The sequence below is a fragment of the Martes martes genome (assembly GCF_963455335.1).
Source record: "Martes martes genome assembly, chromosome: 13".
NCBI lineage: Eukaryota > Metazoa > Chordata > Mammalia > Carnivora > Mustelidae > Martes > Martes martes.
Window position 1 is genome coordinate 44911309 of NC_137901.1, and position 21033 is coordinate 44932341.

General features: G+C 36.5%; 1 protein-coding gene across 1 annotated transcript in view; it reads right to left on the reverse strand.

The window, feature by feature from the left end:
- Nucleotides 1-1042: 1042 nt before the first annotated feature.
- Nucleotides 1043-21033, reverse strand: part of PSMA8 (proteasome 20S subunit alpha 8) — a gene marked incomplete at both ends in the record, with an annotated part of 40287 nt that continues 20296 nt past the window's right edge. The window contains 5 exons of the mRNA XM_080821607.1: nucleotides 1043-1135; nucleotides 3909-3971; nucleotides 4094-4213; nucleotides 12048-12170; nucleotides 15583-15707. Of these exons, the coding sequence (XP_080677733.1) occupies nucleotides 1043-1135; nucleotides 3909-3971; nucleotides 4094-4213; nucleotides 12048-12170; nucleotides 15583-15707 (524 nt within the window). The remainder of the gene's footprint in view (nucleotides 1136-3908; nucleotides 3972-4093; nucleotides 4214-12047; nucleotides 12171-15582; nucleotides 15708-21033) is intronic.

Below are 21033 nucleotides of genomic sequence, written 5' to 3' on the forward strand. Positions count from 1 at the left end.
TCTACCCTGAGCTTTTCATTCCTCTGCAAAAACTTAAACTCTCTCCTTCTTGTTTTCAAAAAGAACATCAAAAAAAGATAGACAAAGCTCTAAAATAGTAAGATATATAGGCTTTTGTTTTTATGCCTATTAATATCCTATGTCTTCAAAAATATAACCTCATTACAGGCATTAACCACATTGTTTTTGTAGGCCCTCTCTGTGGACAGGGATCACTTTTTATATTTCTTTTGTTACTCCCAATAAGCCTGGTTCAATGCCAACCACATAGTAAGCACTGGGACAGCCAAGGAAACATGTAACAAAACTAATACACTGGACACTCTTACGATAAAATAAAAATTGAAACCAAGAATTTTATGTATTCATTTCTGTCCTTGTTTTCCTATATATAGTACCCTATTCAGATGCCCTTATAAACCCTTACCAGACTTTATTTTAGCTGTCTATTTAGATTAGGTCTTTAATATCTTCCATGAAAAAAGAACATACTGCAACTTAAAAAATGACAGAAGTAAAATAAATAATAATGAATGTTTAAAAATGAAGAAGGCTCTGATAAAATATTGGCAGTTAATCAATACAAGGATGTTTTTATCATTCATCTAGAATTACAACTCAAAATTCATTTATTTTGCAATAGCTATCTCTGTACCTGATAGTCAATACTCAAACATCATCAAATTATTTTTATTTAAATTTTTTATAAATTACTAATTTTTTAAAATTACAGTTTTTTCTTCTTAAATTTACACAGATGAAGAAAAGTAACACACTAGACAAGTTATTAAGTATAGTCTCAGGCTTATGTGGAATTACGACTGCTTTCAAAAATTACTGAAATGTCTTTTCAAAGAAAATCTTCATACAAAGATATGTTTGTCCATTTAGCGGACTGTAGACAGCCACAAATGTGGCATCCTCAAAACAGCACATAACTAGTAAATGTAATGCCACAAACCAACTTATTCCTTTAAAACGTCACTAAGTAATTCCAAGGAGGACAAAGAACATTACAGGCTTCTAATGTTCATCCTAAGAATTAGGTAGTCTTCTTGGATTTTTTCTTCTCTGCTTCTTCCTTTTCCTTTTCTATTTCAGTTACTTGTAATTCAATTTCTTTGGCACTAAACATCTGAAAATATTTTAAAAAGCAATTTCAATTATACCAGTAATTTCTAAATATTTCCAATATGAAGAAACCAATTATATTTTATACATTTCTATTTTCTATTTAAACTTTAATTTCATATCTTCAAATATATAATGACGTACATATAAGCAAAATACTTGTAACAAATATGGACAAAATCTGAACTCTATGATATTTCCACTATTGTACTAAAAAAAGCAGGGCAAAGTGTTATATTGCATTACATATCCCTTATATGCATATAATTCTGAAAACATTTTAATGGCAGCTTATTCTGTTCATGAGCAAGTTAACTCATTATTGAAGTCCCCTCTCCATGCCACTGTGTGATTATCTGATAGGGTATCAGCCATCAGAATAGCCAGAGAATAGGGAAAAGATGACTTACACTGCTTTGTTTACAATTCCCTCAGTAAGTATAAAGCAAAAATAGCTTTTATTTTATATAAATAAATTTTATTATATTTAAAATTAAAGATGGGAGCAACTTACTCAAGGTCATACTATTAAACATATCAATTTGCTGGAACTTAGGTCTATCTAATTCTAAACTTAAACCCAGGTCTATCCAGTTCAAAGGCCGTGCCCTATCTGCCACACAGCATTTCCTGAAACAGCACAGGGGAGGGAATCTAACTTTGCTGCCAGTGCATCTATTATCCTACCACGCATCAGTAAGAAATATATGCATTACTGGGTGGGTTTGACCATTTGGGTATACATGTATGTGCTGGAGCTGGAGAGGTAACCCTGGCCTCATTGGTTTTGTGTCCTTGTGCTGTGGCATGTCTGTTCTGAGACCCTAGACAGCAGGGGTGACAGCATGGCCCAGTTCTCATCTCCACACATTGTGCTCAGCATCATGGTTATTTTTGTGGGGCTGTGCAGGGGCAGAACCTACACCTCTCTCCTTGTTTCTCTCATTCCTTGTATTCCCACCTACTAATAAACGGTGGAAATGTGGTGTCCAACAAGGCAACTATGCAACTCAGAAAACAAAACCCCTACCACTCCATCCAACTGTGATTTTAACACTATTTCCTCTTGAAGTATTTCCTTCAAAACAAACGTATATGTAAAATTATCCTTTTTAGTACACTTTTCATATAGTTTCCCATGCTTTAACTGCTTTTTACACTCTCAGCTAGACAGCTGGCAGACTGTACTGTGTATAGTCCTACCTGAGGAACAAGCATGAACCACATTTCAGATGTTCAGATATTCTTTACCAGTGAGTCCTCTGTCATAGTACTCTGGACCATTTATTTTGTGGTCCAGTGGTTTTAACCCATAATGGCTAATAAAGGGTACACAAAGAATAATGCCAGTCTTGCCACAAAGAAATACAGAAAGGTTATCACAGTAGGTATTAAAATTTAAGTCTTACAGAGGATCAAGGCACTTTTTTTTTTAAAGGTTTTTATTTATTTGAGAGAGAGAGATATTGAGAGAGAGAGAGAGACCATAGAGAGAGAGTGAGAGGGAGAAGCAGACTCTCCGCTGAGCAGAGAGCCCAATGGGGGCTTGATCCCAGGACCCTGAGATTATGACCTGAGCTGAAGGCAGATGCTCATGTTCCCCTCAAGGCATTTTTAAGTGAAAGGGAGAGAAAATAGATTTTTTAAAAAACAGTAGAAAATAAATTAAAAAAAAAAAAGTCAAGGGGTGGAGGTTTTTTGACATAATGAAAGCTAACACTATGTTAGAAGCCTGGAGGCCCGACAGTTATACACATGATAGCTGAACGACACTGCCAGGAAGCATATCTTGATTTCAAAGCATATCTTGTCTTTCTAGACAGGGAGATGAACTGCTCTTTATAGGAATACCTTGTTTTGACTGTGCTTTGCAGATTCTACATTTTTTATAAATTGCTGGGCTTTTTTTCTTTTTTAAGTAAGCTCTTTGCCCAACATGGGGCTTGAGCTCAGGACCCCAAGATCAGGAGTTGCATGCTCTCCCAACTCAGCCAGCCAGGTGCCCCTGTGCTTATTACAAATTGAAGGTCTGTGGCAACCCTAGGTGGATCAAGTTTATTGGCACCATTTTTCCAACAACATTTGCTTACTTTGTATCTGTTTCACATTTTGGTAATTCTTGCAATATTTCAAATTTTTTCATTACTATTATATTTGTTATGGTGATCTATGTATGATCAGTAATTATGACTCACTGATAGCTTAAATGCTGGTTAGCATTTTTTAGCACTGTATTTTTAAATTACGTATATTTTTTAGACATAATGCACACTTAAGAGACAATGGTATAGTGTAAACATAACTTTTATATGTATTGGGAAACCAAAAAATTCATTTGACTTGCTTTATTGCAATATTGGTTTAATAGTGGTGGTTGGAACTGAATCCTCAGTATCTCCAAGGTATGCTGTATGTGGAGCTGGGAATAAATGTCCATAGACAATGTATATACTAATCCCATATATAACTGACTCAGTGGGGGTTCCTACTTAGAAGAATATATACTAAATGGGGTAAGCCAACATATAAATCTCAGCTCCTCTAAGTCTTCACAAAGGACCATAGATAGGTAACTGCTTGCAATAAACACATACAAATTAGTGAACATTAGCCTGTAGAAACAAAACAGATTACATCATAATGTCAGTTGTGGGATCCTAATGGGGTTTTTAGGCTTTTAATGAAGACTCACAGGTGTCAACATTTTGACAAGATTCAACTGTTGTCAAATTACTTTATATTACAGATGTTTTTTTCCTCTTTGGTTAATGACTTACTTTCAAAGGCTGGTTTCTTCTTATTACAGCAAGTTCAATGTTTTTTCCACCAGACTGGACAACCTAATGTAGAATAAGCACAATATTAAAATTACTTCAGCAAATCTTATTTTTAGTAAGGAAGTAGATAAGAACAGATCTTCTCTCCCCATGTTCTTCTGACTATGCTTTATTAGATCACTTACTTCTAGCAAAGCTCTTATTGCTAATTTGATAGCCTCATTGTTGTTTGCTATAGCATCTTCTGTGTAATTTTTTTCTAGAAATTCTCGGACAGTTTTAGCACTTCGGCCTATTGCATTTGCCTTGAAAAATAAAAGATAATTATTAATATCATTGCAATATGAATTATGGTTACTCAGTGAAGTTTAAAGTTTAAAGTTTACTGAGGCATTTCTTAGTATAATTACCAAATGAAAATTGTAGTTTTGAAAACTTAGCAAACATTTCAGCAGCTCATTTTGTTGCTGTGTGAATGATCCATAATGGTGGCGTGACTTATCTTCAAACATCCCAGTGCCTTGTCCTGGTCAATGCCTTCTACTACTTTAATGGCTCCCAAGTCCTTGATAACCAGGGAAGACTGAAAGAGTTGAAATTCAAAAGATGTACAGAGGAAAGGAGGTAGGACTTTGCAATATAGTACCAAAGGAAGAAAGAAAAAAGGATAAAAAGGACATTGACCTGAAGAAGAAAGCTGTTTGCATGAATAGGACTGTGTGCATCATTTTCTTAGAACTTAGAAGAAAGTGGTCACCTAATTATTGATTCATTATCTTTGAATCTATAAGGGAGAAAAGATTCTTCCATTCTATTCCGCATTTTTCTTTGTTCTTTAGAAATTTTCATCAGATGCCCTGGCTTCATAGCCACAGGTGGTCTAAGGCATGTTCTTTTAATTCGGTCTAAATATCTAGGCAAGTATTAGTGATGATAATGAGGATGAGAATAGTAATTCTTATATAACAGAGCACTGATGTGCCAGGCACTATGCTAAGCATTTTACATGGATTATTTCCTTTAGCCATCACAAAAATAACTGAATAGTTACTATTATAAATGCCAATTCATGAATGAAGAAATGGGGGCTTGGAAAGGTTAAAATAAGCTTTATCAACCTCAGCACTATTAACATTTTGAGCTGAATAATTTTTTTTTTTTTTTTTTTTTTGCTGTGGGGGTCTGTCCTGTGCACTGTAGGATGTTTAGCAGCCTCTATCCACTAGATGTTAGTAGCACTCCCCACCCCAGTTGTGACAACCAAACATGTCTCTAGATATTGCCAAATGTCTCTTAGGGGGTACAAAATCACCCCTATTTGTGAACCAGTGTTTTAAATAATCTTGCCCAAGATCACAGAGGGGATAAAGAGAAGAGCTGAGCTTTGAAACCAGGTAGTCTGAATTGACACTCCAAGCTCTGACCTCTAGATGCTATGCTGCCATATGCCCCTTTGCTATGATGACTTTAGAGAGAGGAAAGAACCAGCAGAAAGGCCCATCCTTGTGCTCAAGGATCCTGGCATTGAATAAGGGAATGTCTCAATTCTAACTGGTTATGGTTAGTATTATGATTATAGGAAAGAGATCGCAAAAGAGATGTTAGGAAGTGAGCATAAAAGCATACCTTTTGTACTACATGACAGTGTATTGTTCTGGTGAGCAGAATATTATTTTTACTTCACAGAACTTTTTCTATTCCTTTATATTTCAGAGGGTTAAAAAAACAGCTGTGAAGTTTTAAATTAAATTTTGTAGCTTTGAAATTTCACTAAGATCAAAGGTAAAGACTTCAGACTGGTATGACTTTGAAGTATTACTTGCTACTAGCTTTTCGGGGGTAACTAGTTGTTGCCCAGAGAGGAAGGATATAAGGTAGGGGTTTATCCAGAAATCTCAATGAACCCTTAGAAGGTTACCTTATAAATTTCTGGTGACTTTCCTGTCCAATTCTTCTAATCTGCAAAGTAAAATTCTTTAATTCTTACCTACTTGACTGGTTTCCTAAAATCTTCTTACCTCCAAATCCATCACAACAGACTCTTAGTTTTGCAGTGTTTTTTCCTGCATGCCTATAATGATTAATGATAATTTTCTATGGCAAAGATTATTAGCAGCCATCCCCAATATCCATTCTTCCTTTATGACAGAACACTAAGCAATATGCCTGCTGAAAAGCATCATTTCCTAGTCTTGGTTACCAATAGGAATATACGAGTGGAAATAAATGGGTAGAACTTGTGAAACCTTTATTGCCTGGAATGCAGACAGGTTGGCTGGAGATCTAGCAGCCACTCTGAGCACATGGGCAAAGACTAAGATAATAAAAGAGACAAATAACAGCAACTGTCTGCCTTTAAACTTCTCGTCAAATGAGAAAAGTAAGTTGTTATGTGTTAAGAATCATCTCATCTCTGTTGTTCAGAGCCAGAATACCTCACAGATAAATTTTGTGTATCTTAAAGATATACAGAACAAAAATTGATGGGGGCACCTGGGTGGCTCAGTTGGTTAAGTGTCTGCCTTGGCTCAGGTCATGAATGATCTCAGGGTTCTGGGATGGCACAGCGCTAGACTCCCTGCTTAGTGGGGAGTTTGCTACTCCCTCTACCTCTAACCCCTCCCCCAGGGTTATACATGTTCTCTCTCTCTCTCTTTCAAGTAAAATAAATAAGATCTTTAAAAAAAAAAAGATTAAAAATTGATGGGGCACCTGGGTGGCTCAGTGGATTCAGCCTCTGCCTTTGGCTCAGGTCATGATCCCAGGGTCCTGGGATCGAGCCCCGCATCAGGCTCTCTGCTCAGCGGGGAGCCTGCTTCCCTCCCTTCCCCTCCACCTGCTACTCTGCCTACTTGTGATCTCTGTCAAATTAATAAATAAAACCTTTTAAAAAAGATTAAAAATTAATAAAGAAGATCATTTTGGCAGGAATATTTTATTTAACTATTAGAATTTCTTAGCTGATGAGTAATACAATGGTTACATTTTGTGTGGTCTTCTACAGAAAGTATGAAAGCCTGATGATTCTTGATCTTTCCTAACTCTTTTAAATCCACTCCAATCAAGCTTTATCATTATGAGATGTCAAGATCAGCCATGACCTACCCATCACCCTATCCAATCATTTCACTTTTTACCTGACCCATCAGTGGCTGTAGCTCAGCTGATTAACTCTTCTTGGAATACCATTTTCACTTTTGATCCAGGACATCCCTCCTCTGGGTTCTCCTTCTTCATAGACTATGCTGGATCCTTCCCTACCTTCCACTGATCCAATACTGATCTGTATCAGGTCTTGCCTGGATTATTATTTGACACAGCCTCCTAACTTGTTTGCTTGCTTCTACCTCACTGTACAGTCTGTTCTCAATACAGCAGCCACACAGATCCTTTAAAAATAGTTAAGTCAGATCATGTTACTTTAATATGCCAAAACCTCAAATGGCTTTCTACATCATTCTTCTTATTTTTTAAATTATTTTTAAATATTTTATTTATTTATTTGAGAGAAAGCAAGCACAAGCAGAGGTGGGTACAGGAAGGGGGAGGCAGAGGGAGAAGCAGACTCCCCACTGAGCAGGGAGCCTGATGCAGGGCTTGATCCCAGGACCCTGGGATCATAACCTGAGCCAAAGGCAGACACTTAACTGACTGAGCCACCCAGCCGCCACTACATCACTCTCTTTAATCTCCAAGTGCTATCCGTGGCCTTCAAATCCTACAAGATCTAGCTCCTCCTACCTCTGTTACTCATCTCTCATGACTATCTTTCTGGATTCACCACAGCACAGTCATATGCTTCACACAGAGCTTGATATCTTGTAGATATGGAACATACTGCCATCTTGGAATTTCACCCTGATTGATTCCTCTGTTTGGAATACCACAGAAATAAGTACCTGGCCTGCTTCTTCACTTTCTCCAGGACTCTTTAAATATCACCTTTTCAAAGGTGCTTTCCCTGACTACTTTACCTACCAATCACACTCTATCCTCCTTGATAGATAGCCTTGATCTCTTTTTTCCCCCATAGGACTTACATTACATAAACATCATCTGTACCTTTTTTTGTCACCTCTGTATCCACAAACCTAGAACAATATTTGATACATAATTCAAATATGTATAGATTGAATATTTATTAAATTATAGACTATTAATATATTTTACTTTGTAACTTTTGACGGTAATTATCTTTGGGAATCCCACACTATGATATCCCTGAGTACAGAGATATCAGCTCACATGCTTACTGCTCTGGTACTCAATTCCTTCTTCATTTCTGGCCCCTTAGGATTTTCTGTCTTTTTCGTGAGTTCCGGTATGTTAATGATCATTCTGGCTTTTTACATGGTTATAGCAGGAGAATTTTTGATATTCAATTTAATATAATGTGCCAAACCCCAGAATCTGTTACTCCACATAAAAAACAACTTTATGCAATATGAAAACATATAAAGAAGAAAAAATATTTCAAATAGAGTGTCCCCTCGCTACTGGTCTGGATACTGCCAGAACTACTGGGCTAACTGATTTTTTTTTTAAGATTTTATTTATTTATTTGAGATAGAGAGCAAGAGTGAGAGAGAGAGAGAGAGAGAGAATGAGTCAGGGGTGGGGGGAGGTAGGACTGGAGGGAGAGGAAGAAGCAGGCTCTCCACCGAGCAGGGCAACTGGCTTGGGCTTGATCCCAGGATCCTGGGATCATGACCTGAGCCGAAGACAGACGCTCAACTGCCTGAGCCACCCAGGCACCCATGAGCTACTAAATGATTTCTTGAGACTCTTACGTTATGGAAGGTAGCTGTATGCCCTCAGTAGAAGAGAAACTGACTCTGGATATGAGTTTCCCTTCCCTGTACCAAATGGCCCACCTTCTGTGAACTTGCTGAGTGCTTTCTTCACCACCACGATATCCTACAAAACATTGCTGGTGACCAAGGAGGAAGTGGCCATGGGATTCACTGGTTTATGTTTCATGTTCTCTGATTCTAAAGAAGCCAACCTGATAAAAACGGGGAATAGCCAACTGAAGACTCAGTTACAGCAGCAGAATCTTATGTAGCTGCAATCCTGTATGTGCCCTGGCATGGGAAACAGTAACTTCCTTCTTTCATAGCCACAGATCTAGGAATCAAGGGATACCTGTCTCATTAAACCCCTAATGGGGCACCAATAAAATTTTTGCCTCTTGGGTTGTATTAAAGGTCCTAGTTCCCAAGTTGGTGGGGTGGTGGAGAAGGGAGAAGAGGCAGTGTTCTGCTAGGGGATATAACAATGTCACTGGACTAGAAGCTGAGACTGCCTGTTGGCCGTTTTGGACACCTCCTGCCTTTGAACCAGTAGGCAAATAATGGGTTACTGTGAGGATGGTATGATTTATTCTGATTATCAAGGGAAATAAAGTAACTATTATACAATGGGACTGGGGAGGAGATGTCTAGAACTCTCTTCGTATTCTCATGTGAAGTGAAAAAAAGCTAATGGAAGGCCTATAATCTATTAAGGCAGAATATGTAATGGACCATAATCTTAAAAAAAAAAAAAGTTTGTGTTAAATGCCAGATAAAGAACCCCAACGAACCAAAGAGCTAGTATCAGTGATTTCTGTTCTCATTTCTGCTACAGGTCATGTGGCCAGTTTATATTTTGATTTTCTATTTCTACTGCCCGTTTCACATGTCCTCTCTCTGTACCTTGTAAAACTACATCCTAGCACTACAAAGTATTGTCACCACATGGTACCATAGCTGTGTCCTCAATAGCCCACTGTATCACTTTATCAGGCTACTGGTATACTAGTAGGTCAGAGTAAAAAACAAAACAAAGACATGAAAAAAAAACAAAAACATCTGATCTCATGGCTAAAGTGCTATATATAGTCTCCCCCAAACAGAAATTAAGTCAGAAGATTTTTTCTATTTTTCAAGACTAGATATCAGAATAAGCTTGATGTAATAGAAGGAACACTGTACTAATAAAGCAGAAGACCCTGAGTTCTAATGACAGCTTTGTTAATAACTAGAGGTGTGAACTTAAAAAATAAATCACTTAACTCCTGAGTCTCGTGTACCAAATATATAAATTTAAAAAGTTTTCAGATGTCTTTTGTTATAGATTTTTTTAAAGCTTCATTTGACTTCAACCAAAATCTTACAATAAAGTACAATATGTGAAATCAGTTAAATGATGATACATGGCCTTCACACACCACAGCAATGCATAGTTTCAGACCTAGATGATCAATTCCCAACAATTTAAAAATTCCATAATTTGGGGGAGCCTGGGTGGCTCAGTTGGTTAAGTGTCTGCCTTCAGCTCATGTCATGATCTCAGGACTGTGGGATCAAGCCCCATGTTGGGCTCCCTGTTCAGCGGGGAGTCTGCTTCTTCCTCTCTCTCTGAGGCTCCCCCTGCTTGTACTCTCTCTCTAATAAATAAAAATAAAAATAAAAATAAAATTAATTGAAAAATTAAAATTCCATAATTTCCCTAACTAGTTGATTTTAAAATAAAATAAAATGGTTCTCAGTATGACCCTAGGGAACAATCAAATTAAAATGGAAAATTGTGTAAACTTGGAAATTGTTGTTATGATATTGAAATGAAGTATAATGATGTAATGATTAATACAAACAGAAGATGGCACACTTTAAAATATTTAGAGAAAGACTGAGGGTAGTAACTTGTTTTGTTCAAGGTATAGATTTGGTAGGCATAAGAAATCTAGTACATGTAAAAGATTTCTTAAATTGGCACAAAAAAGTCTGGTATCTGCAGTAGATAAATTCATAATTTCTGATTACCAATTAGTTTGTCTAGTTAGCTTAAAAGAAGATGTGCAGCTACCAGTATCCAGATCTTTGTGGCAAGAATATAATCCACTGTTTTACTGGCCTGGTTAATTGGTTTATAAAACAGTATGAGTGTGGTCAGCTCAAATCAAGACCAAGGCAATACTTTCCATTAATTTATATGGCTTTTAATAACAGTAAAATAAACATTTCATGAAATTATTCAAAGCCTGGGTATTTAAACTTTTTTTAAAAACATTTTATTTATAAATTTGAGAGAGAGCAAGAGAGAGTGAGAACGAGTGGGGGGAGGGGCAGAGGGAGAAGAGGAGGCAGGCTCCCTGTTGAGCAGGGAACCAACGCAAGGCTCAATCCCAGGACTCTGGGAACATGACCTAAGCCAAAGGCAGACATTTAACTGACTGAGCCACCCAGGCACCCCTTTAAACTTTTAATAAACTAAAAATTATTCAGATTCTATCATATATTTCTATTTTTATATATGAGAATATACAAAAATTTGTTTATGGAAATTGCTACTAGTTTCCCTAGACCCTAGACTTTTGTATTAGACTTGAGTGTACCATTAAACAGATTATTGGGGTACTGAAAGAAGAATAATAACTTATGCAGAAAACAAACTATATTCTAGGAATGATGTAGGAACAATTGTAATGTACTGCCATATTAATAGAGATTCATAGTTTGGGGTACTTTAACTCTCCTAGAATAGAGAATGCATTAAATATTTCACTATGGGGTTTAAATGCTCATTCAATTCTGTATTAAAAGCAGAAAGACTATTTCTACTCAAAGCGAGTATCTGTATGAGGCAGTACGTATTTGGAAGAATGAATGATGATAGGAATCAGATATATCTCTTATTTGGCCATTTATATATACTTAGGTTTGTCACATCTTTTCAAAAGAAGATCCTGTGATTAATAAACCAAAGTGTTGGGGCGCCTGGGTGGCTTAGTCAGTTAAATGTCCACCTTTGGCTTGGGTCATGATCCCAGCATCATGGGATTGAGTCCTGCATCGGGCTCTCTGCTCCTTGTGGAGCCTGCCTCTCCCTCTGCCTGCTCCCCCTGCTTGTGCTCTCTTTCTTTCTCTCTCTCTCCGTCAGTTAAATAAAATATTAAAAAAAAAAAACAACCCAAAGTGTTTTTCTATCCATCAAAACATCATAGTTGCTGACTAGCTAAATGGTTATGTAAAGTTTGTACCATCATCAGTACTTTAATGCAATGTAATTTTTTGTCCTGTCCCTGAAAGTGATAAAACATTTACTGTGAATACATGTATTCAACTTCTAAAATGCATTAACAAATTCATGACTTACCTTCCAAGCATGGTAAGTACCAGAGGGATCAGTCTGATATAATCTTGGGATACCATCATCATCAAAACCTACAATTAAGGCAGAAATGCCAAAAGGTCTTCGTCCATTGCTTTGTGTGTATTTCTGAAAAATAAAATGTTTTTATAATTACTTTCTGTATGAGGCCATACAAAGAATGACACTATTATCAATTAAGAAATTTTGATAGCAGGGGCGCCTGGGTGGCTTAGTTAATTGAGTGTCTGCCTTCAGCTCAGGTCATGAACTCGGGGTCCTGGGATCAAGCCCCATGTAGGGGTCCTTGCTGAGTGGGGAGTCTGCTTCTCCACCTCCCTCTGCCCCCTGCCTGCTTCTGCTCTCCTTCCCCCGAATAAATAAGTAATCTTTAAAAAAATTTTTTTAATAGTAAAGTATTCCTGCTAAAATAATTTTTTCAATTCTTATTATGTATTTAAGATCCTCTTCCTGACTTTTTCTGGACTAACTTCAATCCATGATGAAATTTTAATGAAATTGATGTATACGGTGGATAAAACAAAATAGTAACTTTGAATGTATACGGTGGATAAAACAAAATAGTAACTTTGCTTATATATGGTCTTAAAACTGTTGTCTGGTTTCTTTATATATTTTTTGGTAACAAAACTGGATTATAATCTTGTTAATATAGCAGTACACCATTTTGGTTCCTACTAGTAAAGCTGATTTTAGTGAGCTGTACTTTGGAAGTGAGTTCTTGGGGCTGACTTTGAGAGACACAATAATTGTTACCATTATAATCAATATTCTTACTTGATACTATTATTATCAAATATTTTCTGTTCCCTATATACTAAGTTATCTCTACAGAAAACTCAACTAAGACATTTCTCGAACAAGGAAACCTTTTGTCTCTTTAGAAGAAAACGCATTTTTTTCTTCCCAGACAGCAGGGCACTGGAAACCAATTGTATTTCTTTTTACTTTAGTGCCAAGAACTTCCTGGATTGTGCTCCAAAGAGTGGAGTTCACACTAATTCTAAGACTGGTGCTCCTAGAAGTTGTACATAGGGCAGCCCTGACAGAAAGCTCAAACTTACACCTTTTTTTCCATTTTTATATTTTATTTTATTTTATTATTATTTTTTTAATATTTTATTTATTTATTTGACAGACAGTTCACAAGTAGGCAGAGAAGCAGGCAGAGAGAGAGGAGGAAGCAGGCTCCCTGCCGAGCAGAGAGCCCGATGCGGGACTCGATCCCAGGACCCTGGGACCATGACCTGAGCCGAAGGCAGAGGCGTTAACCCACTGAGCCACCCAGGCATCCCCCATTTTTATATTTTATTATTATGTATTTTTATTAGGACCTCAAATTTTGAATGCAAACAGTTGGGCTACAAATGTAAACAATTCTTAAAGAACAGGGTTTATTTGTCTTCATTCTCTGTATTTCCTAATACTCCTAGTTCACACAGAGGTATGAAGTAGATGCTTTGTAAATATACCTCAGAGGAGAGACCCTTTTGTTTGTTTAATCAACCATGTTTTTTTTTCTTTAATGAAAAAGTACTTGCCCAGGCTTAAAATAATTTAAAAGTACAAAAGGTGTACATAAAGGATCTCTTTTGTTGCAGAGCCCCAGATCCCTTCCCAGTAGCAATCACGCTGTTACAGGTTTACAATATTAAATGTTCTATGCGGGAGCCTTTATTCTTCTAGAAGAAAAACTAAAGACCACAATTGGGAACCTCGTATACACAATGTTCTACACCTTACTTTTTTGGTGAATATAGTGTGGAGTTCAGCAGGAAGCTTGAACTCAGGACCCTGAGATCAAGCCCTGAGCTGAGATCAAGAGGTGGATGCTTAGCTGACTAAGCCATGCAGGTGCCCCAGTGGATACTCTTTTAACTGCTGAGAAAATCAAAGCAAATAAAAAGGTAAAGTAGAATAATATAAAAATGTTGGACTTCCTTGCAACATAAATTTTTAAAAAAACAAGGTACCTTTTTATAAGTATATAATTTAAAACTTTAGTATCTAGAATATATATAGTTTATTTAAAAAATCTCTACATGGACAAATGGCAAAATCCATGCCAGAAAGTGTTCTAAATGCTTTAAATGTATTAAATCATTTAATCTGTAATGCAACTCATCAAAGTAGGTATTATTTTAATGTTTATTCTATAAATAAGAAAATTAAGACAAAACAGGCTAAATAGTATCCTCACAACACTAAGTAGGAAGTAACAAACCCAGGATTCAAAACACCCAAATTCTGGCTCTTGGAGGCACATTCTTAACCACCAGAGTGCCTGTCAAAAGGACAGATAGTTTACACTAGAAGAAATGAAAATAGCAAACCAACATGTGGGGGAAAAAAATCAACCTCACTACTAATTATAAAATACAAATTAAAACAACTATTACAGTACTATGTTATACTTATTTGCTAAATAAAAAAAAAATGAAAACCCAAGGTTGATGATCCTTCAGGGATACATTTATGCCTTGCTGGTTGCACAATAAAAATTGGTTCAATCTTTTTAGCAAGCAATTTAGCTACATATAACAAGAGTCTTAAAACCAATTACAATCTCTAATCTAGTAATTTCTTACTGAAAATTAATTTAACAATATAATTCAAAAAAGAAAAATAAAGTCTGTGACAAAGATAGAGTAATGTTATTAAAGTACTAAATTGAGAAAGAGAATGAGAAATGGAAAGAAACTGGAAACAATCTAAATAATTACCAGTGAACAACTGGAAACAGTATTATATAGTTAGTAAGAATGATAAGTATGCATAAGGATTATGCTGACAAATGTAAAGTACACATAAAAGAGAACAAATACTTATATACATTGTGATTATACTTAATGTCAAACCAGGTACCTGTGTATGAATTCAGAAATTATATCCCGAGGTGCCTGGGTGGCTCAGTAGGTTGAGCATCTGACTCTTGATTTCAGCTCAGGTTGTGATCTCAGTGTTGTAGACTGAGCCCTGCATTGGGCTGTGCTGAGTGTGGAGCCTGTTTAAGATTCTTTCTCTCCCTCTCCTTCTATCCCCCTCCCATTGCACTCTTTCTCTGTCTCTCTCTAAAATAATAATAAATACAAAAAACTTAGGTTTAAAAAAATAATAATAAATCTTAAAATAAAACAAAACAGGTCATATCCAAACCTGCTCAGTTGTGGTTAGGTTTGTAGATAAAAGAACCATGGGCATTTCTTTAGTAAACATATTAAGAAAAAAAAAAGTTTTCATTACTGTATCACAAGAGGTACAGCAATCCTCTTAAAATATGAGATTTATTGCTCTTTGAAATTTTAATTCTTAGAATTGATAGTAATTGAGATTTCTAATGCTCAAATCAATGCAGTCCACTGGAATAAGAGTATGAATATGAAGTAAGTGTGAGAAGGAATAAGGATTTTAGTAGATTTAATAGATTAAATTACTGGAAATATTGTAGTATTCCCATGACAGGAACCATAATGATGTAAAAGAAGAAAACCTTTAGAAATCTGTTGGAATAGTGGCTTACCTGCTTTAAGGTTGCTATGAAGCGAGTTATATACTCTACGGTGACTGGGTCCTCAACTGTGAGCTTATGACTCTGGCACTCCACACGGGCTCTATTTATTACTACTCTAGCATCAGCAGTCAGTCCTATAAAAGTAGGTAATACATTTTCAAAAAAGAATGACTCTTGTCAAAAGGGTTTTTTTCTTTTTAGCTACCATGAAACCTTTCTTATAATGTCCATTGTTTTTTCAATATATGTGTCCATTATAAATAATCTACAAAACAGAATATCACTTGTCCAACATTTAATACTTAATCTAATGCATTCTTATTTACTTTTTAAAGAAATAGTTTTAGGGGTACCTGGGTGGCTCAGCCAGTTAAGCAACTGCCTTCGGCTCAGGTCATGATCCTGGACTCCCAGGATCAAGTCCCGTCTCAGGCTCCCTGCTCAGTGGGAAGTGTGCTTCTCCCTCTGACCCTCCTCCCTCTCATGCTCTCTCTCTCAAATAAATGAAATCTTTAAAAAACTGGTTTTAAAGAAAAATAAAAACTAATGCTAAGTAAACTATTTCCGAAAGATCAAAATGGTTTAACTCACAGTAGTTGGTCTGTTTATTAGATTTTATTGAACATTTTCTAAAGATCTCTATAGTCATGTTTTTAAAAACAATTTTTGGGGAAGATATCAAAGGCAGACTGATCAAAGGCTGATGGTTTATCCTGGTTCCAAAATCAATATACTCATTATCAAACACATACCCATTGAATTCAAACTGCATTCAATATAACTGTGACATGTGATTTCTATTAGCTTTTTGTCTAAGATTAAGGGTTTGAAAATCAAGAATATTAAAACAGAGAAAGAAAATAGTCTTCCTTTTGCCATACCAAAACCTCATGTAATTAATTTTCCACATTTACATAAGGAATAAAATGTGATTCTATAAAAACAACAACTGACCCAAAACTGAAATTCAACAGTTGCAAACATTTCTATTAAAGACTTCTCTGGCATTTGTCCTTTACTTGGCCATTCTGTTTCTTTCCCCATTCTCTTAATAGCACACTGCCAGGAAAATGCATTCACAAAATCTCTGTAACAGTCATTTCTCAAATAATCATCAGTCTTTTGCATTCACAAACTCATTTTCCACTTCCACACCATTTCAAATTGTGTTTCTACAAATGAAAGAACTGTCAATCCCTGAAGATAATGAAGAACCTGTCACAATATGCCACTAAGGATCACCCTAATACTCATGGGTAGGGTGCAAATTTTAATTGGGCAGCTAAAGAGGGAGAAACTGATTCTATTCTCTCTGCAAAATATGAGAAGCGTCTGGCTGGCTCAGTTTGTAGAGTATGTGACTCTTTTTTTTTTTTTTTAAAGATTTATTTATTTGATAGAGATCACAAATAGGCAGAGAGGCAGGCAGAGAGAGGAGGAGGAAGCAGGCTCCCCACTGAGCGGAGAGCCCGATGCGGGGCTCGATCCCAGGACCCCGAGATCATGACTGGAGCCGAAGGCAGAGGCTTTAACCCACTGAGCCACCCAGGCACCCGAGCATGTGACTCTTGATCTTGGGGTTGTGAGTCTGAACCCCATGTTGGGGGGACTCTACTTTTTAAAAAAAGTTTTTAAAAATTATTAAAAAATGTTATACAAGAGAAAGAAATGAGAAGAGATTCACTTTACCTACCCTATGGATTAAAAGCTACACTCAATTAGAAAATGTGATCCGAAAGGAGATTTCTAAGTTATTTCCCCTTTACAATGTAAAATATGATCCAAAACTACAGAAACATAAAAGTATATTTAAAAAGCAGTGATATGGGGGGGGGGGCGCCTGGGTGGCTCAGTGGGTCAAAGCCTCTGCCTTCGGCTCAGGTCATGATCCCAAGGTCCTGGGATCGAGCCCCACATCGGGCTCTCCGCTCCGCAGGGAGCCTGCTTCCTCCTCTCTCTCTCTCTCTCTGCCTGCCTCTCTGACTACTTGTGATCTCTGTCTGTCAAATAAATAAATAAAATCTTAAAAAAAAAAAAAAAGCAGTGATATGGGGCACCTGGGTGGCTCAGTGGGTTAAAGCCTCTGCCTTCGGCTCAGGTCATGATCTCAGGGTCCTGGAATCAAGCCCCGCATCGGGCTCTCTGCTCGGCAGGGAGCCTGCTACCCTTCCTCTCTCTCTGCCTGCCTCTCTGCCTCCTTGTGATCTCTGTCTGTAAAAAATAAATAAATAAAATTAAAAAAAATAATAAATAAATAAAAAGTAGTGATATAACTGATTCAAGAAAAAAAATTAGTGATAAATTTGCCAAACCATATAAGTAATACATTTGTGTGATTGTGTTTGTTTTTAACATAAGAAATAACAATTACACTAATCAATGCCAAATGTCTAGGAAAAAGAGAACAACTTCAATTTAAAGATAGCATTGAAAATTGCAATTTCACATTCTGTAGGTTACCTTTTAGTTTTCTTGTTTCCTTTGCTGTGTAGAAGATTTTTATTTTTGTTTTGTTTTGTTTTAAAGATTTTAGTTATTTATTTCTCAGAGTGGGAGAGAGAGAGCAGACAAGCAGGGGGAGTTGCATATAGAGGGAGAAGCAGGCTCCCTGCTGAGCAAGGAGCCTGATGCAGGACTTAACCCCAGGACTCTGGGATCAGTGACCTGAGCTGAAGGCAGATGCTTATTAACCAACTGAGCCACCCAGGTGTCCCTAGAAACTTTTTATTTTGATGGAAGTCCCAAGAGTTTATGTTTGCTTTTGTTTCCCTTGGCTAAGGAAACATATCTAGAAAGAAGTTGCTATGGCCAATGTAAAAGAAGTTAATGCCTATGTTATCCTCTAGGATTTTTATGGTCTCACATTTAGGTCTTTAATCCATTTTGAATTTATTTTTGTGTATGGTATAAGAAGGTGGTCCAGTTTCACTTTTATGCATGTTGCTTTGCAGTTTTCCCAACACCATTTGTTGAAGAACTTTTTTTTTTTTTTTTTTTGGAGGCGGTCTTTTTCCCATTGGATATTCTTTCCTACTTTCCCTAAGACCAGTTGACCAACAGTTGTGGGTTCATTTCTGGGTTTTCTATTTTGTTCCACGGATCTATATGTCTGTTTTTGTGCCAGTACTGTACTGCTTTGATCACTGCAGCCTTGTAATATAACTTGAAGTATGGAACTGTGATCCCTGCTTTTCTTTATCAAGGTTTCTTTGACTATATACAGGGTGTTTTGTGGTTCCACACAAATTTTAGGATTCTTTGTTCTAGCTCTGTGAAAAATGCTGTTGGTATTTTGATAGGGCTTGCATTAAATATGTAGATTGCTTTGGGTACTATAGACATTTTAAAAATATTTGTTCTTCCTATAGAATGGAAGATACTTGCAAATGACCTGAGAAAGGTTAGTATCCAAAATATTTGAAGAACTTATAAAAGTCAACACCCCCAAAATGAATAATGCAACTAAAAAATGGACAGAAGACATGAACAGACATTTTTCCAAAGAAGACATACAGATGGCCAACAGACACATGAAAAGATGCTCAGCATCACTCATCATCAAGGAAATACAAATCAAAACTACAATGAGATAACACCTCACACCTGTCAGGATGGCTAAAATCAACAATACAAGAAAGAGTACGTGTTGGTAAGGATGTGGAGAAAGGGGAACACTTGCACTGTTGGTGGGAATGCAAACTGGTGCAGCCACTGTGGTAAACAGTATGGAGATTCCTCAGAAAGTTAAAAATACAACTACTCTATAATCCAGTAATCACACTATTAGATATTTACCCAAAGAATATAAAAATACTAATTCAAAAGGATACATGCACCCTGATGTTTACAGCATCATTATTTATAATAGCCAAATTATGGAAATAGCCCAAGTTCCATTGACTGATGAATGAATAAAAAAGATGTGGTATGTATGTATGTATGTGCATATATATATACACATATATATATACATATATATATATAAAATAGAATATTACTCAGCCATAAAAAGAATGAGATCTTGCCGTTTGTAATGACATGGCTAGAGCTAGGGAATATCATGCTAAGCAAAATAAGTCAGAGAAGATAAGTATTATATGATTTCAATCATATGTGGAACTTAAGGAACAAAACAAACGAGCAAAGGGGAAAAAAAGAGACAAACCAAGAAACAGATTCTTAACTATGGGGAACAAACAGATTCTTAACTATGAGGGTTATCAGAGAGGTTGAGGGATGGGTAAAATAGAAATGGGGATTAAGAAGTACACTTGTGATTAGCAATGGGTGTTGTTAAGAAGTGTTGAATCAGGGAAGCCTGGGTGGTTCAGTCTGTTAAGCATCTGCCTTCGGTTCAGGTCATCTGGGATCGAGTCCCACATCCGGCTCCTTGCTCAGTGGGGAGCCTGCTTCTCCCTCTTCTCTGCCTGCTGCTCACCCTGCTTATGCTCTCTTTTTCTCTTTCTGACAAATAAATAAATAAATAAAATCTTTTTTAAAAAAAAGTGCTGAATCACTATATTGTATACCTGAGACTAGTAATACACTATATGTTAACTAATTGGAAATTATTTTAAAGATTTTTTTAAAATTTATTTATCTGACAGACAGAGATCACAAGTAGGCAGAGAGGCAGGCAGGGGTGGGGGGGAAGCAGGCTCCCCGCTGAGCAGAGAACCCAATGCAGGGCTCAACCCTAGGATCCTGAGATCATGACCTGAGCCGAAGGCAGAGGCTTTAACCCATTGAGCCACCCTGGTGCCCCAACTAACTGGAATTTAAATAAAAACTTTAAAAAACAGCAATTTCACTTTGTTTATATACAAGCAATCTATAAAAGAAAAAGTCCTCCATCTAGTGCTTTCATTTGTTTTTTTAAAGATTTTATTTATTTGAGAAAGAGAGCAAGCAAGAGAGAGCGAGAGGAAGAAACGGACTCCCTGCTGAGCAGGGAGCCTGCTGAGGGGTTTAATCTCAGGACCCTGGATACCCAGACCCTGGGATCATGACCTGAGCCAAAGGCAGACGCCTGGCTGACTGAGCCACCCAGGTGCCCCTCTAGTGCTTTTGAATTCATACCACAATTGTATCTTGAAATTACTTTTACAGTGTAAAATTTCTACTTTTAAATGGAATTCTACATGGCACATGAAAGAATCATTTTTTTCAAATTTTTTTATTTTTTTCCCCTAAGGGCTGTTTCCTAAAAATTAAAAGTACAATATAACAACATTGACAAAAGAATGTGATTTTTTCAAAGATGATACTATATATTTTTTCTGATATGTACTCATTGTAAAATATTCCAACAGAGGGAATAAAAGCTACCATATAATTCCCCAAGTTATAAACAAAACAGTATTATACATATTATTCAATAACCCACTATTTTTAATATATATTGTAAATACTTTCCATGTCAATACCTATAGATCCTATGACCTCGTTTGTTTAAATTTA